General features: G+C 50.5%; 2 protein-coding genes across 9 annotated transcripts in view; both read right to left on the bottom strand.

Annotated features, from left to right (window-relative positions):
* Positions 1–1,075: 1,075 nt before the first annotated feature.
* Positions 1,076–24,451, bottom strand: DEF6 (DEF6 guanine nucleotide exchange factor). 2 transcript variants are annotated; one of them, XM_032648690.1, is made up of 11 exons: positions 22,697–24,451; positions 11,618–11,758; positions 10,782–10,967; positions 8,545–8,781; positions 8,306–8,452; positions 4,940–5,048; positions 4,454–4,752; positions 3,208–3,374; positions 2,889–3,087; positions 1,833–1,923; positions 1,076–1,662 (listed from the first exon to the last, which is right to left on the bottom strand). In XM_032648690.1, exons 1-11 carry the CDS (start codon positions 22,790–22,792, stop codon positions 1,439–1,441), a joined length of 1,896 nt encoding a protein of 631 aa, XP_032504581.1. In that variant the 5' UTR covers positions 22,793–24,451; the 3' UTR covers positions 1,076–1,438. The 2 variants fall into 2 exon arrangements, with proteins under 2 accessions (XP_032504581.1, XP_032504582.1); XM_032648691.1 differs by lacking the exon at positions 22,697–24,451 and adding an exon at positions 20,908–21,027.
* A 123-nt stretch (positions 24,452–24,574) lies between these two features.
* The window catches only part of ZNF76 (zinc finger protein 76), a 32,161-nt gene continuing 31,020 nt past the window's right edge, over positions 24,575–25,715 (bottom strand). For 4 of the 7 annotated variants that reach the window (XR_004352202.1, XM_032648693.1, XM_032648694.1 and 1 more), the window contains one exon: positions 24,577–25,444. Coding sequence is in view for 6 of the 7 variants with exons in the window: in XM_032648693.1 (XP_032504584.1) it covers positions 25,340–25,444 (105 nt within the window). In the remaining variant the exon portion in view is untranslated. Of the gene's footprint in view, positions 25,445–25,715 lie in introns of all 7 variants that reach the window. The other 3 variants (XM_032648692.1, XM_032648696.1, XM_032648697.1) reach the window with 1 other exon arrangement.

Genomic DNA, 25,715 nt, shown 5'->3' with positions numbered 1-25,715 from the left:
CCCTGGTGGCGCAGTGGTTGAGAGTCCACCTGCCGATGCAGGGGACACGGGTTCGTGCCCGGTCTGGGAGGATCCCGCGTGCCGCGGAGCGGCTGGGCCCGTGAGCCATGGCCGCTGAGCCTGTGTGTCCAGAGCCTGTGCTCCACAACGGGAGAGGCCACAATAGTGAGAGGCCCGCGTGCCGCAAAAAAAAAAAAAAAAAAAAAAAAAAAAAAAAATGCCTATCCAGGCAGCTGTGGGGAGAAGGGTTAGCAAGGAGACTTGGTTACTGCTCTAGTCCAATTGGGAGGTGACAAGGGCCAGAGTAAGGCAGTAGCCATGAGACATGGCCCCAAGGGGGTGGATTTGAGAGTGACCAAGAAAATCCAATCCGTTGGAGTTGGAGACTGATTAGATATGGGGCAAGACGGAGAAGGAGTCAAAGGTGAGCATGCAGGTGGAAGATAAAATTTTGGCCTTAGCCATGGCAGGAGCCATGGGGATAGAGATGGAGCAGTAGATATGAGAGCATGAAGGAGAGAGAATCTACTGGATTTAATGATGGGTTTTTCATGAGGGGGATGGCAGGGAGGGAGCAAGTCATCCTTGATTCCCAGATCTCTGTCTTAGGTAACAAGGTAGGTAAGTCAGACAATATGGGAAGAGAATCAAGTTTGAAACGCTTTGGGCAAGTTACCTGACTTCTCTGAGCCTCAATTTCCACACATGTAAAATGAGAATAATAATATCCACCTCTCAGCGTTGCCATGAGAATTAAATAAACTGGGAAATTGCAAGGCACAGAATATACATTCAATAAACACTTTGGGGTGATACCAATAATAGTGCTTGCTCACGTGCTGAACACTTAATCCTCAGAACAACCCTGTAAGGTAGGTACTATACTATCCCTATTTTGCCAACATGGGAACTGAAGCACAGAGAGGTGAAGAAACTTGACCAAAGTCACCCAGTTGGAAAGTGGCAGAGTGTAAAGCCACTGCATTATACCTTACTCTTTCTGGGACATATAACTGGACTTGAGGGAAGAAGAGAGAAAATGGTAGAAGAGACAGACTATAGACCTGATGCATAATTTATCCCAAGAGCTGATTTTATTTGGAAATGTGCCTCCACAACTTGGTGGCAGTCTGGGGACAGATGGCCCCTGGCTTGCTTGTTGACTCTCTTTCCCAGCCTAGGGTATAGAGTCCTTTGGGTTAAGGTACAGGGTCAAGTTCTAAAGGATTAACATCCCTGACAGCCTCAGTGGTCTGGGGTCTGGGGCTGGTGCAAAAAGATGAACCAGGTTCCATTCTGGACTGTTTCGTGGTTGGAGGGCCTGGGCCCTTGGCACCAGGACTGTAGCTCCTTCTTCTGCAGAGGCTGGTGTCACCCACAGGCCAGCTGTGGCCAGGTCCTAGTAGGCATGAGGTTGGGGGAAAGAGGCTAGTAGGGGTTAGTTTTCTGGTGCTGGGTCCACTTTATCTTCCTGAGGGGCAGAAGCTGAGATGGGCACCTCTTCCCCGCAATTGAGGGACTTCTGCTGCTCACTGCTGCTGGGTGAGGGGGTCTTGCTGCTGTGGGATCCCCAGTGAGTCAGGCGTTTTAGGGAGGAGTCACGGCGGGCAAGTTGAGGGGCCTGGAAGCCTGTGAAGGAGCTGCTGGTGGTGGGACGCTTGTCTGGCAGAAAAAAGGCAGGTATGAGGAAGGAGCAAGGTGCATGCAAAGGGGGAGAGGAGAACCCGCTGACCTGCAGTCCTGTGCTGGCTCTGTAGATCTGGGGGTATCCCTTCTACCCTCCCTTCTCCATCCCCGCTCCAGGGAAAGCTCCAGGGTCTAACCCTTCTCACCTCCAGGTTCTATTGGATGCATGAGCCGGTTCATCTGGACATTCCAGTGTTTCACGTTCGTGCTGGCCTGGCGCAACTTCCGCTGTGCAGCCTGTGCAGGCAGGACCAGGGAGGAGTGGGTCAGAGCCACCCTCCAAGACAGAGAGTCTTGACCTTTTCAGGTTCACATGCCCCTTAGGATCTGACGAAGGCTATTGATCATCTTCCCAGAAAAACTCATGTATGTTCATAAAGAGTTAAGAAATCATTAAGAACTCAACTCATAACGAGTTGGCGTCGAATTTCAGGGGACTCACAGGCCCTCAAAGGGTCAGAAATAACCATAGTTTCCACTTATTAAGCAGCTAAGATGTACTAATATCTTATTTAACTTCCAGAGCAGAAGTTAACAGCAAACAAGTTCAAAAGAGGTTAAATGCCTTGCCCAGGGACATACACGGAGCTCTGAACCACTGCATTACACCACCTTCCCAAGACCTAATGCAAAAGCCTCTGCTCCAGTGTTCACTCAGCCATTAGCAGCGGTTGTGGGGTGGGGCATCATAGAGGAACTTTCCCTTTCTTTGATACTTATTTCTATGTTTGAATTTTTTACAATGACCATGTAGGCCAACAAAGCAAAATAAAATAGTCAATATTAATAAAAACAAAACATCAAAAGTTTTAAAAAAAAGTCTTCTGTGGAGATTCAGCCTCCAAAGAGTGGAGCCAAAGTACAGGGATAGCAAAGTAGGGGCTGGAAGAGTAGGAAGAAAAATTTTTGCCCAGATTAATAACAATGATAAAAGTCGTAGCTAAGGTTTCTTCAGTGCTTACTACATACTTAATTTCACATGTTATCTCAGTTAATCTTCATAGCAATACTATTTACCAGTCCCCTTTCTCAGATAAGGGACTTGGGACTCAGAGAGGTTAGGCAACTTGTCAGAGGTCACACAGCCAGGCAATGATGGAGCCTGAGGGATAGAGCTTGAGGGAAGGTTCCAGAGCCTGTGTGTTAACACGCTCACCCTCGTTCACCTGGCAGCCTCCAAACTGCTCCACCCCAGGCCTCACCTCCACATCTTCGTCGGCTCTCTGCCGGTTCTGTCGCACCTCCTCCAATTGCTGCTGGGCCTGCTGCAGGGAGCGGCTCTGCAGGGCCATCTCCTGCTGCAGTTCCTGCTTCTCCTGCTGTGCCCGCTCAATATAGCGCTCCTGCTCCTCCTTCAGCTGCAGCAGCTGCTTCAATTTCTCCTCCTCCTCCTCCAGCAGTCTGCCAGGCATCCACTGTGTCACCTCCAGAGCCAAGGCACCTCGCAGGTGCTCAGCAAGTGGGGCGGGGGTGGGGTCAGGAAGTCAGGGAGGGGAAGCAGAAGGGGCCCCTCAGTTCTACCTGGTCTGGGCTAGGCGCACGGCCTCCTCGTCTTGCCGAGCTTTCACCTCCAGTTGCAGGGCCTCCTGAAGCCTCTGCTGCATCTCCTCTAGCTCCTCGATGCGCTGCCGCTGCCGGGCAGCCTCCTCCTTCTTCAGCTCCATCTCAGCCTGCATGGAGGCCCTTGCCTGCTCGGGAAATGGAGCCAGGTCAATGGGGGCATGGGGGAGAGAGGCAGCAGGTATGCTGCTCCTTTCCCCAGGGCTTTGCTAGGCCAGCCCAACTACTTATCTCTGGGTGAGGGTCTGGGGAGTTCCCTCATGTCAGCATTTCCTGATCTGATCCCCTCTGCAAGCCTGACTAATTCAGATAATGATCAGTGAACTACATGGGGGAAAGGGGCTCAAGTCATCCCCTTTTTAGCACCAGCCTTAATAGTTATTATTATACATTATAATATAACATTTTATAATTATAATTAGGGTAGTGCTTGGAAGGGAATGACAATAATTATAATTGTTATAACAATTATAACTCAAAGTGTTTCCTTAGTTGATCCTCCTTTCCATACCTCTATAAGCCAAGTTCTATTGGCATCAACATGTCACAGGTAACTGAGGCACAGAAAGGCTGAGTAACTTGCCTGGGATCACACGGTTCCTAAGAGGCAGAGCTGGGATTGAGTCCACAGTGTCTGACTCCAGATCTAGATCTCTTAAATCCTAAATCTAATTGCCTCTACACGCTTAGTCCACCTCCACATTCATCCTGCCTTCCTCCCATCCTGCATTCCCCAAAATGGTTTCATTATAAACTCAGATCAAGTCTAGTCCAACCTAGTCCAGCCTTGGTCCAAACTCATCCCCAATCACACCGTCTTTATCAGCTCCTCTGTCCAAGTCCCGCCCCCAGCCAAGGTTTCTGAGCCAGGTCCCACTCTACACCTAGCACTCAGGTCCGACCCTCCCATTTCGTAGGCTCAGGCCCCGCCCCCTTACCATCTCTCCTCTCAAGCCATCCCTCGGCCAGGTTCCTTATCCCACAGGCCCTGTTCCTGGCACAGTCCCCGTCCCATACCCATCCTTCAAGCCCACAGGCTCTGTTCCCAAAATTCCTCAAGACAAGCCCCGCCTCCACTTGCATTCCTCAATGCGTGGCTCCGCCCTCGACCAAGGCTCCGCCCCAGGCCCCGCCCCCAGTGCTCAGCTCCCAGGCCTGACCGCACCACACCCCTCAGCCCACCGCCTCCTGCGCTGTGCTGCCCCACCTGCTCAGCCTCGCGCAGCTGGCCCTCGAGCGCCTGTTGCAGCTCGCGGTGCTGGCTGCGGCGCCGCTCCTCCTCTTCCTGCAGCAGGCGCTCGGCCTGCCGCTGCGCCTCCTGCAGCAGCTCCAGCTCCTGCAGCTTCCGCTCCTTCTCCTCCTGTAGCTGCTGCAGCCGCAGCACCTCCTCCTCCTTGGCCGCCCGGCGCCGCTCCCGCTGCTCCCGCTGCTCGCGCCGCTTCTGCTTCAGGTCCTTGTGCAGCGACATCTTCCCCTCGGCCTGCAGCCGGATCGCCGTCTGGATGGCTGCGGAGGGAGCGGGAGGGGCTGGCCGGGGGCAGGGCAGCCTCGAGGTGACCCACCGCCAGAAAGGGGCCTTAGGAGTTGCCCGTGTCCAGTGCCCAGCCTCCCGCTGGGCAAAGTGCTGTCACCCCCTTTCACAGGTGAGGCGACTGAGGGCCAGCCAGGTCCAGGCCACCCAGCGAGCACTCACCAGCCGTCCATTCCTGGCGCTGGCGCGTGTCTGAGGCGCTCATCTCGTACGTGCGGGAGGCAGTCTTCACACAGAACATGCAGCGCTTCCCTTCTCGGTCGGGCAGCACCTGGGAGAGGGTGGACGGTCCCAGACAGGCTGGCTTTACTGGAGTCAGGGCCACACCTGCCCCAGGGGTGCTGCAGCTCCAGCCCCTACCGCCACTAGCTGACCATCCTCCCCGGGCACCCCTCCCACTCTGACAGGAGCCTGCGTGGCCCGGTTTGAAGGTTAGTTATGGGGATACTTGTGTGCCCACAGCTCTGTATCCTTTGCTCTTTGAAGGTGGGACTGTTCTCTTGGTATCTCTCCATGGGGCCTAGCACAGAGGGATCACTCAGCGTTTATGCAGATCACGCTGGAACATCTCCCATGACAGGGTCCTCACTATCGAGACCGTTCATTTCCACAAAGCCCTGCCTGTTGAGAAAGTTCTCCATTCATTCATTCCACAGATATTTTGTAGTGTCTACTGAGTGCCACTCATTGCTCTGGGCATTTGGGATACTGAGATGTGCCTAACAGACCAAATCCCTGCCTTCCCTAAGCTTACATTCTAGTGGAAAATAATAGCTACCACCTACTGAGCTTCATGTGTTCTAGAGTCTGTACCAGGCATGGATTATTAGCTCCACTTTACAGAGAAAGAAACTGAGGCTCCAAGAGGTCCAGGAACTTGCCCAATTCACACTGCCTATTAGTGGTGGAGCTGGATTTCTGCCTAGATCTGTGCTGTTTCCACAATGACAGCTGTTTCCCTATGTGACAAAAATGGATAGAGCCTAGGATGACTATAATAATAACATTTTTTAAGGTAAAATAAAAAGTGTTGGTGATACATTGGAACTTTCATACACTGCTGGTAAGAATGGAAGATGGTGCAGCCACTGTAGAAAAGTCTGGCTGTTCCTCAAAAATTAAACATAGAATTAATGTATGGTTCAACAACTCTACTCCTAGGTATGTACCCTGAGAAAAAAAATATATCCACCCAGAAACTTGTACCTGGATGTTCATAATAGCATTATTCACAATAGCAAAAAGATGGAAACAACCCAATATCCATCAAAGAATGGATAAACAAAATGTGGTACATCCTTACAATGGAATATTATTCAGCCATAAACAGGAATGAAGTCCTGATTCATGCCACAACATGCTTGAGAACATTATGCTAATTGAAAGAAGCCAGACATAAAAGGACAAATATTATATGATTTCACTTATATGAGGCACCTAGAACAGGCAAATTCATGGAGATAGAAAGCAGAATAGAGGTTACCAGGGGCTGGAGGGAAGGGTGGATGAGTTATTGCTTAATGGGTACAGAGTTTCTGTTTGGGATGATAAAAAAGTTTTGGAAATAGATAATTGGGATGGTTACATGTGAATGTACTTAATGCTACTGAATTGTAACACAAAATGGTTAAAATGGCAAATTTCATGTTACGTATACTTTTTCACTACAGTTTTTAAAATTGTTGTTTTAAGCCTCTAAAATAATGGACAGAGTCAAGGGAGGAAAAGGGATGGGAAGGGAGAAAGAATAGGGAGGTATAGAGTTGCCAAAGGGAATGGAATTTGGGTGAAGGAGAAAGTACTTCAGAGGAATTTTAGAAAGTTTTGCTGGGTAGAGTGAGACATAAGCTATCTCCTCTGAAATCTTTAGCAAAGTCCACATTATTCACCAATGACTTTAGTATTTGATTTGCAGTTTGGTTTTTCTAAAAAAAGTGCTGACGTATGGAATCTAAAAAAGACAAAACAAATGAACAAACATAACAAAACATAAACAGAGTTATAGATACAGAGAACAAACAGGTGTGTTTGCCAGAGGGTAGGGGGCGTAGTGAGAGGAAGGAAGAAGTTGAGGAAGATTAAGAGGTACAAATTTCCAGTTGCAAAATAAGTGATTCATGGGTGTAAAATGAATAGTGTGGGGAATATAGTCAATAACTATGATTGCATAGTTATCTTTGTATGGTGACCTATCATAACTAGACCTATTGTGGAGGTCAGTTTGAAATATATAGAAATACCGAACCATTACATTGTGTAACAGGAACTAACACAGTATTGTAGGTCAATTATACTTCAAAAACAAACAAACAAATCCATAGAAAAAGAGATCAGATTTGTGGTTACCAGAGGTGGGGAGGGAGGTTGTTGCGGGGATAGAGGGAAGGTAATTGGATGAAGGTCATCAAAAGGTACAAACTTCCAGGGCTTCCCTGGTGGCACAGTGGTTAAGAATCAGCCTGCCAATGCAGGGGACACGGGTTTGAGCCCTGGTCCGGGAAGATCCCACATGCTGTGGAGCAACTAAGCCCATGCGCCACAACTACTGAGCCTGCGCTCTAGAGCCTGCGAGCCACAACTACTGAGCCTGTGTGCCACAACTACTGAGCCTGTGTGCCACAAGTACTGAAATCCACACACCCTAGAGCCCGTGCTCCACAACAAGAGAAGCCACTGCAATGAGAAGCCCGTGCACCACAACAAAGAGTAGCCCCCGCTTGCCGCAACTAGAGAAAGCCTGCGTGCAGCAATGAAGACCCAACGCAGTCAAAAAATAAATAAAATAAATTTTAAAAAAGAAAAAAAGGTACAAACTTCCAGATATAAGATATAAGTACTAGGGATGTAACGTACAACACGATAAATTAACACTGCTGTATGTTATATAGGAAAGTTGCTGAGAGAATAAATCCTAAGAGTTCTCATCACAAGATAATAATTTTTTTTCTATTTAATTTTGTATCTATATGAGATGAGGGATGTTCACTAAACTTATGTGCTTATCACTTTATGATGTATGTAAGTCAAATCATTATGCTGTACACCTTAAGCTTATACAGTGCTGTATGTCAATTATAGCTCAATAAAACTGGAAGAAAAAATAAAGTGTGTTACTTTTCTAAAAGAAAAAAAACATTGCTGCCATGGCTGAGAATAGCCTTGAGGTACCCAGGTGTGCAACTGACACTTGAACAATGCAGGGGTTAGGGGTGCCAAACCTCTGCCCAGTCAAAAATCCACATATAACTTTAAAGTCAGCCCTCAGTATCCTGGTTCCACATGTGCGAATTCAACCAACTGCTGATGGTGCTGGCTGTACTCCTGAATGTATTTATTGAAAAAAATTCACATATAAGTTCCAACTTGTGTTGTTCAAGGGTCAGCTGTATTTGGGTTGCACTCATCTAAGCAGGAATTTGTCACTGTGGCTTTTCCCATTTACCCTCCTCCTGACCCCCTTGCCTTCACACTGCACTGGAGCCCCTGAGCCTTGAGATGTGCTTTACCCCCCTCAACTGTCCCCCTCACCTCCACGCAGCACTGCGCATCCAGCAGGATTGTACCCCTTTTCTCCTTGCACTCTTCACTCCCGAAATAGCAGAGGCAGCTGGGCTGCAGCTGGAACCAACGTTCTGCCCAGTTCCTCCTCAGGTGCCCTCGCTTCCACAGGTAGCCCTGCCAGCCAGAGCAAAGTCAGAGGCATCACTGCCCCCCCCCCCACCTTCACCCTCCTCGGGGTCCTCCCCTAGTTCCCAGCCTGGCCTGACCTGCTTCAGGACGTCTTGGATGAGTTCCTGGTAGACCTCATGGATGGCCATGCTGAGGGTGTCTCGCCCCACGCCTCGCAGACAGCGGCCTGAGTTGAAGAGCTCCAGGAACTGCCAGACACTGAGCCCGCTGGTGCTCTGGGCTGCCTGGGCCTCCTGGGCCAGCAGCTCCTCCAGCTCACCCAAGCCCACCTCCAAGCTCATACTGCTGAGCACCTTCTTCAGCAGGTATTCCACCTGGAGCGGGGGAGGGAAGGCTTGGTGGCTGCAGCAGGCTGTGGTGCTGGTGCCAACAACAGGGGGCGCTCCCACCAGGCGCCCGGGGCCTGGGCAGAAGTGACCAGGGACAGGACGGTGGGGTAGGGTCAGAGGACAAAACAACTAAACGCTGGAGGACACCTGAGTAGAGATTTAGGAGGGGATCCTGGAGCCCCAACTTCAATTCAGGCATCCCCTCCCCAAGCTCCAGTCCCACCCCTTCCTGCCTTGAATTAAGGGCAGGGTGAGGTGGGAGCTGAGGGGGCCAGGGGCCAGGCCGAGAGAGCAAGTCATAGAAAATGTCAACAGGGGAACAAGGGCCCTCTCATCCAATATCCTCACTTTGCAGATGACAAAACAGGCTCAAAGGGGAAGGAGGCCTTCCCTGGTGGTGCAGTGGTTGAGAGTCTGCTTGCCAATGCAAGGGGACACGGGTTCGAGCCCTGGTCTGGGAGGATCCCACATGCCGCAGAGCAACTAGGCCCGTGAGCCACAACTACTTAGCCTGAGCGTCTGGAGCCTGTGCTCTGCAACAAGAGAGGCCGCGATAGTGAGAGGCCCGCGCACTGCGATGAAGAGTGGCCCCCGCTCACCGCAACTGGAGAAAGCCCTTGCGCAGAAACGAAGACCCAACACAGCCAAAAATAAAAAATAAAATAAATAAATTTAAAAAAATGATAATAAAAAATAAAGGAATTCCTTTCAAAAAAGAAAAGGTGGGGGGAAGTGACTTGTTTTGAATCATACAGCAAGTTGGTAGCAGCCAGAACTCAATTCAGATCCACATCCCATGAGTCCTTATTCCAAGCCCCAAGCCCCAACCTTAGGGATCCTTCCCCTATGGGAGGGCAAGGGGATTGGAGGTGGAGTAAGCAGAGCAGGGACAGGAAACCTGTTACAGAGGAACAGGAAGTGGTGGTTGGGGTACCTCCTGCTGCAGTTTGTTCACACTGCATGTTGATCACAGTAGCAAGCAGCTTTCTGACCTCTGAGAGGCCACCTCGTCCTGACTGGCAGGAGTCTGACAAAGATGCCCAGCCAGCCAGGTGTCTGTATAGATAGACACATGTCCCTCGACTGCCCCAGCAGCTCCTTGGGAAACTCTCTCCAGGACTTTCACTCTGGGGGCTACTGGGTCTCTGCTGGGAGTGGGGCGGGACACCCCTCACTCTTCCCACAAACAGAGGCAAGGGCACGAATCTGAGCGCAGTTAGATGTGCCAGGACTTCTTGTAAATACGGTGGATCTCTCCCCCACGTACCCTACTCTAAAGACCTAAATTCGCCCTGGTATCTTCGCAACCACCAAAAGGGCTAAAGGGTCAGGAGAAGGCTGAATGGACAGGGGAGAGAGGAGGGGGAGTAGAGGGAGGGTGCAGTGTGACTGGAAAAGGGGGGGCATCTGCCCTGGCTTCACCCATGAGTTAAGGAGGTAGAGGCTAGATTCTAGGCCTCTACTCCCAGGATGTCTTCTCTGGGGCCCTGAGGTGAGTCTGCCCTGACTCTCCCCTATGTTGTAGAAGATAGGAAGAGAAAATCTGAAACCAGGAGCAGACTTGGTTACACACTTGGAGTAACTGGAGAGATGTCCCAGGAAGGTCTCTATTCCCCTAATAGTAGCATCCTTCTCAGATTGCCACAGTGCCTAAAATCCTGTCATTTGATTTTAAATGTTCTCATTTTTAAATGCCCAGTAATGTATCAGGCATTCACACCTCTGTGTAAATAGAATTTGCAGATCATTTTCCTACTGTGAGGGCTAGCAGAGCCTTGAAGGAAGTGTAGTTTTTGACCTCCTGGGAGAAGGCATAATTGTTCTGATATGGACACTTCTAAGCATCTGGAGACAGATGGGTGTGAACAGGTCCCAGGGAGGGGAGATAAAGAAGAAAGGGGATGTGGGAAAGTACGGAGGCAATTTGGCCTCCTTCATGGTTCTGCTAAGGTCTGTCCCCAAGTGATAAAGTCCCTGGGGCTTACCTCATCAGGAACCATGATCAGAGGGTACTTGTCCTCAGACAGGAAGTTGAAGAGGCACCAGAGGCGGAAGGCATCCTGATTGGAGAGCATGCTGTTCCCGTTGCTATCCACCTGATAGTTCTTCTTGGCCGTGAGGGTCCAGCACAGCTCATCAAAGTGCTCCTTAACGAAAGCCCCCTCCTCCACCTGCCACCAGGCCGGCAAGTCAGCTGAGAAGGCTGCCCCGTCCCTGCTCTACCACCCAACTAGGCTCCAGCTGGCTTCTTAGGGTCATCTATTCCCCTGCTCCCCACACTGCCATGTTGGGGCTCTAACTTGAGGAGTCCCTGGGCTGATGATCAGGTAACTAGCTGACCAACCAGCCTGACCCCAGCCCCCAGCCCTGCTACTGCCACCACTCCCTCACAACCACTGCCCCCAAGTCCCCTGCACACAGAGAAACTCAGGTCCCTCAGCCCAGGGAGAAAGAAGGGGAAGCCCCGGAGGGAGTGGACAGTCAAGGAGAAGCTGAGAAGACAGTGACAGGTGGGAGAAGCAGGGGGGACAGCACTTGGGGGAAACTGGAGAGCCTTTTGTAGAAGTTACAGCTGGAAGCTAGGCAGGGATGGGGTGGAAGGTCGTGGGAAAGGTGGAGGCTAGGATAGAGAGGAGGAAGCTTGAGAGTGAGTTAAGGGGAGCCAGGAGGGTGCAAGTGGCTGGGAGGTGAAGGATGGAGATGGGAGAGCAGGGGTGGACAGAGGGGACAGAAATGGGGTTCATAGGGAGAGGAGTTGGGGTGGCAATGTATTAGGGTGCTGGTCAGGTTGGGAAGTGGGGAGAGGTTAGAGGGGCCCCACCTTGTCCAGAATGTACTTGTTGAGGTAGGGCATGTACCCCTGGCTGGACACAGGGCCATCGTCATCATCTCGGAAGTGCTCCTCCAGGGCCACAGGGTCGTGAGGGATGTGCAGGACGGTGTACAGGTTGTGGGACAGCACCTGAGACAGAGGGCAGTTTGCCTTCCTGAACCCCAACCAAAACTGGGCCAAAGGGCGGCTCCCACCTCCTCACTTGTCCCCACCCCCATTCTGGCTGAGTCTTCTGCATACATTATTCAATTCAATCATAACTAAAGCTTCTGTATATATAGACACAATGGAATATTATTCAGTCATTAAAAAAGGAATGAAATCTTGCCATTTGCGACAACACGGATGGACCTTGAGGGCATTATGCTAAGTGAAATAAGTCTGATAGAGAAAGACAAATACCATACGATCTCACTTATATGTAGAATTTTTTAAAAAGGGAAAAAAAGGTGTTCATAGATACAGAGAACAGACTGTTGCAAGAGGTGTGGAGCGGGGAGGTGAAATGTGTGAAGGTGCTCAAAAGGTACAAACTTCAGGTAAGTCATGAGGGGACTTCCCTGGTGGTCCAGTGGTTAAGACTCTGAGCTCCCAATGAAGGGGGCACGGGTTCGATCCCTGGTCAGGGAACTAGATCCCGCATGCCGCAACTAAAAGAGCCCGCATGCCGCAACTAAAGATCCTGCATGCCACAACGAAAATCCCGCGTGCAGCAACTAAGACCCGGCGCAGCTAAATAAATGAATACAATAAATAAACATTGAAGAAAAAGCCCTGGGGAGATATAATATATAGCATGGTAACTATAATTAACAATATTGTATTGCATCTTTGAAAGTAGCTAAGAGAGTAGGTCTTAAAAATTCTCATCACAAGAAAAAAAATTTTGTATAACCATGTATGGTGACAGATGTTAACTAGACTCACTGTGGTGATCATCTCTCTCTATATATATGATCATTACGTTGTAAACCTGAAATTAAAATGTACATTATACCTCAATAAAATCCAAAAAACTAAAATTTGTACACTTGCTATGCACCAAGCACTGCGCTCAGCACTTTACATATACTTCACTTAACCCACATAACAAGTGTTTATATCCTCATCTCACACATGAAAAAAAACCCTAGGCTCTGAGACATTAAGTAACTCACCCAAGGGCACAGGGCTGGCAGAGCTGGGATTCAAACCAAGGCGGCCATGCTCTTTGCCCCTTCGTCAGGCAGGTATGTGCCCTTTCTGCAGACAAGGACACCGAGGCTCAACCGACTCAGTAACTTGCCCAAGGACCCACACTGAGCAAGAGCCTAGGATCCAAATCCGGCTCTGCAGATCCCAAGGCTCAAGGGCAGAAGCCTGACATCTACCATCAAAGACTCAGGCTGCTGTGTGCCTAGAGTCCAGTGTGTCTGCTCCAGGAAGGGCATGTGCCGTTCCAGTCACTGCCCTTCTAAAGATGGAAGGGAGCCGGAGAGGGAGCAAAGAAGGGCCACGAAAAATGGTCTGTGGGATGTGGAGGACAAGGCTAAAAGGGATGGCGGCCATGACAGTACAGAGGGGAAATGGGTTGGTTAACAAACCCATGAAATTAGAACAAAGATGTTGAAGCTTGAACAAGGAGATCAGGAAAAAAATAAAATTGTCTTGGGGTAATTCTGTTATAGCACTTATCACAGACAGCGTGAATGATTAAAAATTGTCACCTAGTATGTGCCAGCCACTGTATGAGGTGCTTTCTATACCCCACATCTAATCTCTGCAACCATGATATGCAGACGTTATTATCTCTGTTTTTCAGATGAAGATGCTGAGGCTTGGACAGGTTAAGAGTAAGTGGCAGAGTTGAGGTTGCAACTGGTTGTTCCCGGCTCTGAAGGCTGCCTCCCCATTAAAATATTGACCCTGGGGCTTCCCTGATAGAGCAGTGGTTAAGAATCGACCTGCCAATGCAGGGGACACGGGTTCGCGCCCTGGTCCAGGAAGATCCCACATGCCGTGGAGCAACTAAGCCCATGAGCCACAACTACTGAGCCTGTGCTCTAGAGCCCACGAGCCATAACTACTGAAGCTTGCACACCTAGAGCCCGTGCTCCACAACAAGAGAAGCCACCGCAATGCAACGCCCGCACACTGCAACAAAGAGCAGCCCCTGCTCGCCACAACTACAGAAAGCCCACGTGCAGCAATGAAGACCCAATGCAGCCAAAAATAAATAAATAAATTTATAACAAAAAATATATATATATATATTGACCCTGAGCCTCATTCCCCAACTATATAGTGAACTCTGGAGGCCAGGTCTATGTTCATCTTTATGTCTCACAGCACCTATGATCTCTTCTGCACACCAAAGGCAGTCAATAAATGCCGTATTTAAGGGCTGCTTCCACCACCAGCAGTCCACCTTGGAATCAGCTCCTCTGAGGCAGAAGCTGGCAACATCCTAGAGATGGCGTGTATACCAAGTCTTCATTTCTTTATTCTCTTTTGTGAGAGGAGGGGTAGAAGGGTTTGAGACTTCTTCCCAATGTTCTCCTGGGCCTCAGGTTCAACTCAGCAAAGTGGGAAGTTGGGGGGGCCCAGCAAGGGGATTGGTGTATCTCTTTTCCCTCCTTTCCCTCTGGACAGCCATCTCTGATCCCCACCCCAACGCTCATTCCCATGATCTTCAAATTATCTCATGTGCCATCTTTGGTTTTGCCTACTCTTGTTCTAAAGGACATCTGAAGTTTCTTCCTGATGAACTCTGCCCCCCTCCCTTATTTTGGTAATGGAGCCTTGATTTTCCTTTGAGAAGTAACTCTCCCCCATTTTCAATATCTGTGGTATTGGCCATTTGCACCCCTACCCTACCTGGCTGCAGAGGTGGGCACATTGGAGTCATGGTGTTTGGTTCAAGGATGCACATGACCAAATCTAGGCCAATGAGAATCATCCCTGGGATTTTTGCTTCCTCTAGTGGAGAAGAGGTGTACTCTTTCCCATGGGTATACATGGAAAGAGTTAAGCTGTTAGAAGATAGATGTAGCTGACATTTTTGTCCCTGTGTGGGAAGTACCTGCTTAAGAATAAAGCTATCAGTGAAAAAAAGCAGAGTCAAGGTATAAAGAGTCATCATTTGAGGACCTAGATCCAGCCATGCCTGAAGCCAATACTATGCTTGGAGTTTTGTTGGTTATGTGAGCCAATATATAACATCTCCTTTAAGTTATTTTGAGTTTGGTTTCTACCACCTATATGCAGAGAATACATGATTAATACATCTGTGGTCATAGGATACCAATCCACACTCTAAGAGGTGCCACCACTCCATGCTTAGCACTTAAAATCCAGGGTGACCAACACAAGAGAAATACCCACTTCTGAAGAGATAGGTGTTATTCTAAGAGTTTCACATATTTCTACCTGTTGCCTCCTGGCCTCTTTTCAAATTACCCATGTCTTTATCTTTCTTCAAGCCTCCTAAAGCACCTCTTTGAGGAAGCTTCCTGCATAGCCCAGTCAAATGGCTACACTCCAGTGAAGCGTGCAGGGGGATATGGAAGGCCAGGAACCTTCACTTTCTAGTTATGAGGCCTTGGATAAACTCCTTCACCCCCTGAGCCTCAGTATCATTGTCAGTAAAACAGGGGATAATACCCACCACGTATAGGGGCCATGAGGATGGAGTGAGATATATATATAGAGAGAGTGAGAGAGTTAGCTCTGCACAGAACAAATATAAGTTCCCTTCTCATATAGAAAGTGCAATTTTTTACCTAACAAATTAGCAAAGCTGCAAAAGACTGATACTATCAAATATTGAGGAGATTGTGGAGAAACGGGAACTCAAATGCCCCACTGTTGAGATGTGAATTGGTAGTCTTTCTGGAGGGCAAGACTGTATCAAAAATAAAATTGGGCATGATCCCAGCAATTTTAATCCTCTAACCTATAGATGCTCAAGAGAACAGTTACCTGTATAAGAATGCTCACTGAAGCATAGTTTAGAATAAAAGGCATTGGGAACGTCCCTGGCAGTCCAGTGGTTGGAGCTCTGCGCTTCCACTGTGGGGGGCACAGGCTGATTCCTGGTCCCGGAACTAAGATCTCGAAAGCCACGGCATGGTGAAAGGAAGGAAGGAAGGGAGGGAGGGAGGGAGGGAGGGCAGAAAAGAAGAAAGGAAGAGAGAAAGAAATGAAGGAAAGAAGAAAGGAAGGAGGGAAGGGAGGGAGGGCAGAAAAGAAGAAAGGAAGAGAGAAAGAAATGAAGGAAAGAAGGAAAGAAGAAAGGAAGGAAGGTAGGAAGGAGGGAAGGGAGGAAGAAAGGAAGAAAGGAAGAGAGAAAGAAAGGAAGGAAGGTAGGAAGGAAGAAAGAAAGGAAGGAAGAAAGAAGAAAGAAAGAAAGAAAGAAAAAAGAAAGAAAGAAATGGAGAATAAATGAGGCACTGGAGACAGCCCAAGGCTCCTTCAAGAGGCGACAGGTGGGCTTCCCTGGTGGCACAGTGGTTGAGAGTCCGCCTGCCGATGCAGGGGACACGGGTTCGTGCCCCGGCCCGGGAAGATCTCACATGCCGCGGAGCGGCTAGGCCCGTGAGCCATGGCCACTGAGCCTGTGCGTCCGGAGCCTGTGCTCGCAACGGGAGAGGCCACAACAGTGAGAGGCCCGCGTACCGCAAAAAAAAAAAAAAAAAGAGGGGACAGGTACACCAAGTCATGGACCTGTGTGTGGTTGAAAATTTAACTTCTGCCACATGTGTACTTATGGGCAGGTGATTTAACTTCTCCAAGACCTTAGTCTCCTCCTCTTTGAGGAAAAAAAGGCACCTGCTCCACAGGGTGTTTTAGAACGAAGAGCTTAGCACAGCACCGGGTACATAGTGCAATAATAGAAATTGCTTAATAAAAGTTGTGAGCTATTTTTATTATTATATTTGTATGAACAGACATGGAAAGATATGCATACTATACTGGCAGGTGGAAAAAAGCAAGCTGTAGAATGAAATATTTGTAAAATAATATGTGTGCACAGATTATGCTGAACCATATTAAACTGCTATTTTAGTAGGTCAAAACAATCAAACATCAGCAATTTCATATAGTTCAGCCTAATAAGTTTATTTGTACACAGAAAAAATTTAGAAGACTCAGCAAACTGTTAACAGCTATCACCCTACCGCTCTTCCCCAGCGAGGGGAGGCAATTTCACGTTCTTTAACACTAGTTTTGTCTTTCAATTTTTTTAACCAGTAAAACATGTTTTACTTTTCTAGTAAATTTCAACTTCTTTAAAATGATATTCTTTGGAACCAGGAGCATATACTGTTTTCATGACAACATTTTTAAACTATAGAGATTAAAAGACAAAGGGTGCCATTAACCATGGTTATTAATGTACCCTGCTATTAAGTTGCTCTGTAATAATGTTCTTTTGCTGTTCCCTGTTGGTGTGAGCATTTCTGGGTGTTCTACATTCCTTTGAGGGCAGCAAAGACTCTAATCTCAACCCTGACTCCAGACCTCAACACAATGTCCTCCGCATTGTGTTAATCAATGTTTTTGACTAACACCTCAAGTCTAACTTAAATGCTGCAGTGGTTTCCCAAGGTTCTCAGAGTAAAATCTCAGAGTCTTTCCAGAGATTTTACTCTGTACCTTCTCTGACCTCATCCCTCTTGCTCACTTCTCTCCAGCCCCTATGGCCCCTTTGCATTCCTCAAACACACCAGGCACATTCTTGCCTAAGGGCCTTGGCCCTTGATATTCCTTCAACCAGAAACATTCTTCTCCCAGGTCATGGCTCACACCCTCTCCTCCTTCTGATCTTTACTTAGGTGTCACCTTCTCAGGGAGGGCTTCTCTGACCACCTTACTTAAATCTGTAATCCTATCCCCTCTACCCCCCACAGTAAGGATAGGGATATCTTCTGCTTTATTTTCCTCCATGTCATGTATCACGCACTTTTACTTATTTTATCATCTGTGTTCTCTGACGAGAACGTTAGCAACACAAGCGTGCGTTTTTTTGTCTGTTTTATTCACTGCTGTATCACTGGACCTGGCATATAATGGCTACTCAGTAGACATTTACTGAATGAACCTAAGTGCTTCAAGGGGAGAAGCAGGAAAAATACAAAAGTCAGACGGACGTGGACTGAATCTCTCTGAGCACATGAACCTCGCTGGGGCTGAGTTTTCACATTTCTAAAAATGGAGTTCAAGGAGATGATGTACAAATTCCCTCCCACCCCAGGATAGAACCTGCCACCCAGCAGCACACAGTTATCTGAGCTGTTCCTCTCTTTGGTTCATTGGCCCACGCTCTCCTCTAAGACCTTCCTCACCTGGACATTTTGCCAGGGGAATCTGAGGAGACCAGGGCAGAGAGGCTCCGACCCTGTTAGCCATTGGGTGTCAGGACAAAGAGGAATTAAAGGCTCCAGACACTCAGGGTTCAGGGCCTCTCCCCAGAGAGCTCAGCCGACCTCAGACTGCCAGGCTTCCTGTGCCTGGGTGCGGGTAAGGGCCGGGGGTGGGGAGAGAGTGTGACCAGAGGAAGGTCATGCCGGAAAGGAAATGGCAGGAGTGGAGGCTGGCTTGCGGAACTCACCTGCCGATTTCAATCAATCCTTAGCCCTGGAGGCAGGGCTCTCATTCTCCTCCTTTTACAGAGGAGGAAACCAAGGCTTAGAGAGGTGGAGTGTCCTCTTGCTCAAAGACTGATTCTAAAGCCCTAGCTAGCTAGATCTCTGCTACATTGGCTCAGGTTAAGCATCAGAATCACCTGGGGAGCTGGTTGAAACTGAAATCTGCTGGGGCCCGCCCAGACCTACTGACTCAGAGTTTCCGGGGTGGGGTCCAGGTGTCTGTAGTTTTCACAAGCTGCCATTTGGGCTCCCCCAAATGGGGATTCTCTGTCTTCCCCACCCACCCAAGCAGCCCCTGACCTCTGGGTTGGCAGCCATTGACCTTTGAGAGGCTTCATTTATTCACTGTTTCCTCTGGAGGCATGTTGGGGGTGTGGTTCTCCCTTGGGGGCTTGGGAGTTTCCTAAAAGCTCCAGTGCAGCAATGCGATGGGCGCCAGGCCCATGGTCCTGTAGTTCGCAGACTTCAGGAGTTGACGCAGATACAGAGGGTTTGGGAATCCATAAAAGAACCCTTCCTTCCTTCCTTTTTCTTTCTTTCTTTCTTTTCTCTTTCTCTTTCTCTCTCTCTCCTCTCTCTCTCTCTCTCTCTCTCTCTCGTTTAGATGGCCTATAGTCTTTAAACGTATCTAGGTGCTAAGTGATTCTTTTAAAATACATAGATCCTTTTTAAGAGTCACTGAATGTATTTTTCTCAACCAGTGGGGTACTAAAGCAAAACTATCATGAGGGAGTAGCACCAGGAATTTTAAAAGATGGGAATCTCTGGATTAGCTGTGTGCCTGCTGAGAGCAAGAAGGGGCTTGGAGGGGTTGGCTGTCAGCATCAAAGGAAAGACAGAGGCTCAGAAAAGGGAGAGGAGAAGCTGCATCAAGGATCAATTTCACCTATTTGAGGTACTTTGTTAAAATTTATTTTCGGAGGCTAGCCAGAGAGCTTGGTGATCCCCAGTTCAGCCCTCAGGCTTTACAGATGAGAAACCAGAGGTTCAGAGATGGGCAGTGACTTGCCTAAGGTCACCCTACTGGGGTGCAATGTAGGCCTCAGCTTATATGGCTCTGAGTCAAGTGCTCTGCACATCATTGAATCACCCTCCCCTTCCTCCACACTCTAGACTGAGGAGACCAACAGCAGGCAGGGGTCAGGGCAAAGCTGAAGACCCCACTCATCAGATTCTGGGACTGGAATTGTTATTAACTTCTCCTCTACCGAGAAGGTTGTTGTCCCTCTCCAGAGGAGACACAGCCCGAAGCTCAGAGGCTCTTGGTGGGCAAGAGGCCCTCCCTGGGCCCCAGGACTGCCCCAAGTGCCAATGAGAGGCTCTGGGAGACCTGACAGAGCCAAGTAGGGAAGGCCCTAGTTCACCCTCCCTGCCTTCCCCCTCCTCCTGTCTGTCAAGGGGAAGTGATAAGCCTCCTAGGATCCCCACTGAGACACACTACTCCAACCACGCACCCAATCCCAGGCCCCTCACCCCAGCCCTGGCAGTCAGGGAGTGAGGACGCCAAATTCTTAGCTGATCATCCATGAAGCCTAAAGCCAAAGCTGCTCCCAGAGGGAAGATGGTATGGCCGTTAGGAAACCCATCATTCCCAAGGCTCCCCTCCCTGCAGCCTACTGTCAGGATGGGAACTCACTCCTAAAGCTCTTTAAAGAGGGAGATTCTGAGGACCCTGCCAAAGCTCACAGTCCTGAGAAACTTTGTGTTCAACCTAACTCCGTTTTCGGCAGAAGTGCCATTCTTACTGATATATTTTTATTTTTCTCAACCCACCTGGACAAAGGCTATTGTACTTTCTATAAGAATTCAGAGAAGGGGCTTCCCTGGTGGCGCAGTGGTTGAAAGTCCGCCTGCTGATGCAGGGGACGCGGGTTCGTGCCCCGGTCCAGGAAGATCCCACATGCCGCGGAGCGGCTGGGCCCGTGAGCCATGGCCGCTGAGCCTGTGTGTCCGGAGCCTGTGCTCCACAACGGGAGAGGCCACAACAATGAGAGGCCCGCGTAAAAAAAAAAAAGAAAGAAAGAAAGAATTCAGAGAAGAAAACTCATCTCATCTCTCCCCCAAGCCCTCTCTTCTTCAGAGAAAACAATCCTGACTCCTTGGGGTACTTCTCAGAGCACTTGCTGTTCCTCTTCCTTCTGGCCTCATCACGGCTTTGCCCAGGACAGCCGGTGGCAGCCTTTCTACCAACACATCAGGGGAGAAGTGGTGACTGTTGCAGACAGACACAGCCCGCTCTGGGCTGGTGCGGGTCTCCTGCCTCTTCCCAACTGAGGACGCCAAGGCCAGAGACAGTTTTAGCAAGGACAGGCTAACCCCAAGATCTCTTCCCTTCTCACCAAGTCTTCCAGTGGAAGGAGTGTGCCCTGCCCTGCGGGTCTGTGTCTCATCTGCTTCTTCCTCTGCCTTCTGGCCACTTCTCTATGGCTCTTTTGCCTTTCCTGCATCCCCACCCCCAACACTATCACTACTTCCTCCCATTCCAGTATCTAGCACTATGGGCTTGAGGGAGAATTGCCTTCCTTATCTTCCTCTCCTATGACACGGGCCCTACCATTTCTGCCCCACCGGCCGCCGGGCCTGAGGCTCCCACTGCTAGCTCAGATTCCCAGAGTGGACAAGTTTTCTGTCGAGTGGGCTGAAATCTACCATTGATCCTGTGCGACCACAGAGGCTGCTGGCAGTGGGCTCAATGTGAGCTGTGATGCGGTACAAAGACAGCAGATGGTTCAAGTATGCAAGCTCCCCAGGCGATCTTCCTTGCAAATACTCAACATGTGGGGGTGGGGAATAGGCATCCACCCAGTTAGAGGCCAAGACAGAGGCTCAAACTAAGAAGGCTTACGGTCTGATTGGCCCAGGAATCGGAGAGCCATGGAGTGCTGTATCTTCCATGTATGAGAGGCTTAGAGAGTCTGGAGGTGTCATAGGGCCACAGGTAATGGAGTGGTAGAAAATGGAACCTTGGAGACAACAAACCATGGAGGTTGGGATTGTTCCTGAAAGATGTTAAAGGGGCAGAGTGGGAGGTAGATGTAGGACATGGAGTTTCCACAAGGATAGATTTTGGATGATCTGCTTTTCCTCTATCTATACTGAAGACCTCACTAGATTACATAACCTGCAATAAGACAATTTAAGTAGAACATAAGGAAGAACCTGTCTGTTGGGAGATTCTCTCAGATGATCAAAAGTGGTAGTGGACTCTCCTTCCTGGGGGAGCCAAGAATCACTTACTGGATGCTCACAAGTGTGGCTAAGGGGTCGATTATGGGACCAGTTTGGGACATCCAATTTCATCGTGTCCAAGTTCAAAAGTAGGGGGATGGAATAGGGGTGGGGTACAATGCCCAACCTGTCCCATCCGTCTCTCCCAGGTTTCCAGGCACCTCCTAGCTCGATCAATTAGAATGGAGGTTTCCTTGAGACTGCACTCCTCCTCTGTGGGGGGTGGGTGGCAGGGGAGATGCCAGTATACTATGGCCTAGCCTTACGCCAGGCACGTAGCTGGTGCTCAGTAAATATTTGTAGAGTGAATGAATGAACCCCTAAGGCAGATCCCAGAGGGCTGACGCCCACCCTGCTCCTGACTCCCCGCGTTCCCTGGCTCCAATGGCCTAGGGCCTTGTTTCTTCCCCACTAACTAGGGTGAAGGCAGCACTAATGCGGGGCTACAGGAAAGAAGGAGATAAACTTTTCGGCCCCCCAGGAATTATCTAGGACCAAGCATGAATTTCAGGGCAATCACTGATGGGGCTCTTCCTGGGCTCAGATTCCACCCCTTCCTTACTCGAGTTCTCAAGGTCTAAGGTAAGTTTCTCAACCTGGCCTGTACGGTGTGAGGGGGGTGGTGAGCCAGACAGCAGTATAATGGGGTCTTCAGTCCTTGCCCCTTCCCACCTCTGTCCCACCTGGGAGGCAAGGTCCAGGGGAGCTGCTCTCCTGCGAAGGATGACTGAGCTGGCCTGGTTTGGGACTGCAAGAGGCTCTTGAACCCTCTCTCTCAGCTCCGAGAGGAAGTGACTGACAAGCACTAGCTAACTGTCTCTCTTCAAAGCCAGGAGGAAGCGGCAGGAAGGAGTAGGGTGTGTGCCCGAGCTTGACTCTGGGGAGACGTGTGCTCATCACACGGAGTCTGGGATGTAGCTTGGCCTGTGGCCCTCAGAACCCCATGATGGCACCTCTACTCTCCCGAGAGTTGGGGGCCAGGGCTCTGGGTGATGCCCCTGCACACACCTCACTGGGGCCTCTGGACAGGGGGCAGCAGCATCCACTAGGCCATGTTGCCCCAGTTCCCCGGCACGGGCCCTCCCACCCCTCCTGGGTCCATGGCTAGCTGGGTGCCCCAGGAGGAACACAGGGTTCAAGTCTAGCTTCAGGCAGCAGGGGCTGATGAGACGTGTCTGCCGGCCTCCCCTGCGCCCCGGGTGCCCCTCACCTTGAGCTGGGACTTGGAGACCTTGCCGCTCTTCTCCACATCCAGCGCGGTGAAAGCGTACCAGACGGACTTAAGCAGCTCCTTGCGCAGGGCCATGGCTGAGGCGCCCGCCCGGCCCAGGGGCAGCTCTGACACCAAGATCCGGTTTCAGGAAATGCAAACGGCTGCAGAGACCGCAGAAGGGCCGTGGTGCAGAGCAACAGCTCCACCTGCCTGCTCTCGCGGGCTCCCCACACTGGCAGGACCCAGCCTGTTGCTCTTGCAGTGCTCCGCGGCACCGCTCCCTGCATGGGAACTGGGGTCCAAGCCCTGGGGAGCTAGAGCTCCAACTCTGATCAGCCTGTTCCCTGGGTGTGAGGCCCTTTAGAGGCCTCCTCAGCCCCAGAGCCTCCTGGGGCCTTCTGGGCTCCCAGAGGCAGCTTGATGAGGGAAAAGCAAGCCCATCCCGACTTTGGAGTCAGATAAAAGGGGGCAGGTCCTGTACCAATTCCACACTTACCAGGTAGGAGGCTTTGGATAAATAACTTAACCTCCTTGAGCAGTTTCTCATTGGTAAAGCAGGAGAAATACTCACCTCATAGATTGTAAAGAGGTCTGAGAATGGATGTAAAGCACAGAGTAGGCAGTGGATAAAGCATTTCTTTTAGGACCATCTAACATTACTGTGGTGGTAGGGCTCCTCCCAGGTGGAAGAAAACAAAAGGCAACAATACAAACTTGGAGGAGGAGCTGGGCCAGGGCACCTCTCCAGGTCAGGAGGACTTGGCACAGGATCGGCTGCCTCCCCATCCCCTAGGCTTTTGTTCTAAAAGGCACCCCGAGCATTGCCCACTCTGGGGCCCCACTGGCCCTGACCTAGAGATTCTGAAGCTCACGGGGGTGAGGCTCATGGTGGGGTCCAGCTTCAGGGGTGCCTGGGAGCAGGAGGCTGGCGATTCAGGGCCTTCCACATCAGTGCTTCCGTTTCTTTAGATCCAATACCTGTGAGGGCTGGGGCATATTCCTGCCACGAACAGTGGCCCTGGATGTTGACGGAGACTGCTCAGGCAATCGAGACACCCCTCCCTGGGGGCATGTCCCAGCTCCCCCTGCTTCCAAGGAGCTGGTGGCCCAAGAGTAAAAGAGCTTGCTAGGCATCCTAGGAGAAGATGTCTGCACTGGGGGAGAGGGTGGGGCACATCCATGACAATGGAGAGAGGAAAAGCGGCACCTGCAATCCCTGCAATGCTCCCATGCAGGAGGGGTCAAACCCAAGAGCTCTTTCCATCAAGTCCCTTTCCCTGCATCCCTTCCTTCCCACCAGGGCTGGTCTGGTCCTACCATGTACTTTTCAGTGGGGTCTGACTGTGGCTTTGGAATTCCATGGCCCCAGACACCTAGGTGGGTACCCCCAGAGCTGGGTACCAAAGCTAGGACTTCAGCACCAGGCAGCAGAGGCATCAGAGACCCTGGGTACCTTGGCAAAGGCACCCACCCCCCTCATGGGGTTTTGCCCACTTGGAGCAGTGGACTGTGTGCTGTGTGTGGAGGGGCTCTGATGACATAACACAAGGTAAGGTAGAGAAAACAGAGTTCCTCCAGCCCACCCATCTTGAGGCCTGAGACCCAACCGGAGCCTGGAAGCAGTGCTCACACTGGTCTTGCTTGGCTACCGGGAGCCTACTTGCTCAGCTGTGGGCAGGAAGCCACCGGCAGCTCCTCAGGGCTTCTCTCATACCAGGGCTTCCTTCCCCCTGTGCCTCTGGGAGGGCAGGCCCACCAGTCGGGCACAGAGGCTGAGTGAGGTTTGTGCCCAGGATACAGGGCCAAGAGCCTGTTGACCAGCCCTGCCACCAGGGCTCGAAGCTGAAAGAAGGGAGGAGGAGGGAGGGACCCAGGTGGAAACTTGAAACTTTTATTAAATACTCATTCACCCGTTTGCCACCACCATCCAGAGCAGGAAAAAAAATTATCAAAATGGAATTAAAAAAAATAAAACCAATTACACCCAATCCCCAGTATGTACAAGGCTGCTCCCTGCCTCTCTGCCACAGAGAGGTTGGGGAGCAGCTGGGGGTAGGGGTGGGGCTGGGCACCTTTTCTCCAGCCACAAGCCCCTGAGCAATTCTGACTGCGGTGGCAGAAAGTCCCTGCTGCCAAGTGGCCAGACATCTCGGCTGGCCTCCGGGGAGGTGGTTATTGCTGGGAGGGGCAGTGCTGGACCCAAGCTGCCCCTACTGGGCTGAAGGGCTGTCTGCCTTCTCCCCTAGTGGGCAGTGACCAGTTGGAGCAGAGGACCAGTCCCAAGAGCAGCCCCAGTTGCCACCTGAGAAGGGGAGTGGACCAAGGGCGGGAAGGGTGTTTTCTAGAGAGAGGAGAGGGTGCTCAGCTGATTTTGGGGGGAGGACACCCCAGTGCAGCCTGCTGATCAAGCTTGTCCTCCTTAGCTCCTGAGGATGACACACTCCCCCGATTCCAGCTGCTTGGCCCTACTCTTGGACAGGACCCCTGTGCCCTTCAGGCCATTTTCCTGCTGCCTTCTTGCCCTAGAGACCTGTGTGGCCACCTTCCACGTGTCAGCCACAGCCTGGGCCCTTGGAGGCAAGGATGCCTGTACGGCATGGCACCTCTTCCAACATGGTGTGGGACCCAGCCCTCTCGGGCTCAGCAGCCGCTCTCCGAATCCGTGGTCTCCAGGGTCACAGTCCCTTGCTGCATGGCAGCAGTGGCTACGCTGATGGCCTCCTCTAAGGTCTGCTGCTCCTCCAGCTGTGGAGAAGGGGGAGGAGAAGGAAGGAGAGAGTGAGACCCTCCCTCCTAGTTTCCAGTGGTAGTATATGAGGCCTACTTTTTTGAATCTCCACCCACCCAGTGCCAAACACCTGAGAACTTAGTAGGGCCCCAAGAAACAGGAAGTTCACTCATAGAATCCTATTAGGCTAGGCATGGTGAGGAGCCATGGAATGGTCCAGGGTCAGACAGAGCAGTTTGCTCATAGAAGGGGAATGACTGATTGGAGTAATCATCTACTTCAGCCTCC

The sequence above is a fragment of the Phocoena sinus genome, chromosome 11, assembly GCF_008692025.1.
Source record: "Phocoena sinus isolate mPhoSin1 chromosome 11, mPhoSin1.pri, whole genome shotgun sequence".
NCBI classification, from domain to species: Eukaryota; Metazoa; Chordata; class Mammalia; order Artiodactyla; family Phocoenidae; genus Phocoena; species Phocoena sinus.
Note: the sequence above shows the minus strand (reverse complement) of the source record. Positions and strands in the feature narration are given on the sequence as shown.

Coding starts and splice junctions, on each gene's coding strand:
- DEF6 (XM_032648690.1), bottom strand. CDS start 22,792: ATGGCCCTGCGCAAGGAGCTGCTTAAGTCCGTCTGGTACGCTTTCACC. Junction 8,782..10,781: donor TGATCATGGTTCCTGATGAG/GTAAGCCCCAGG, acceptor CCCCCGCTCCAG/GTGGAATACCTGCTGAAGAA. Junction 8,453..8,544: donor TCCAAGACGTCCTGAAGCAG/GTCAGGCCAGGC, acceptor TCTGGCTGGCAG/GGCTACCTGTGGAAGCGAGG.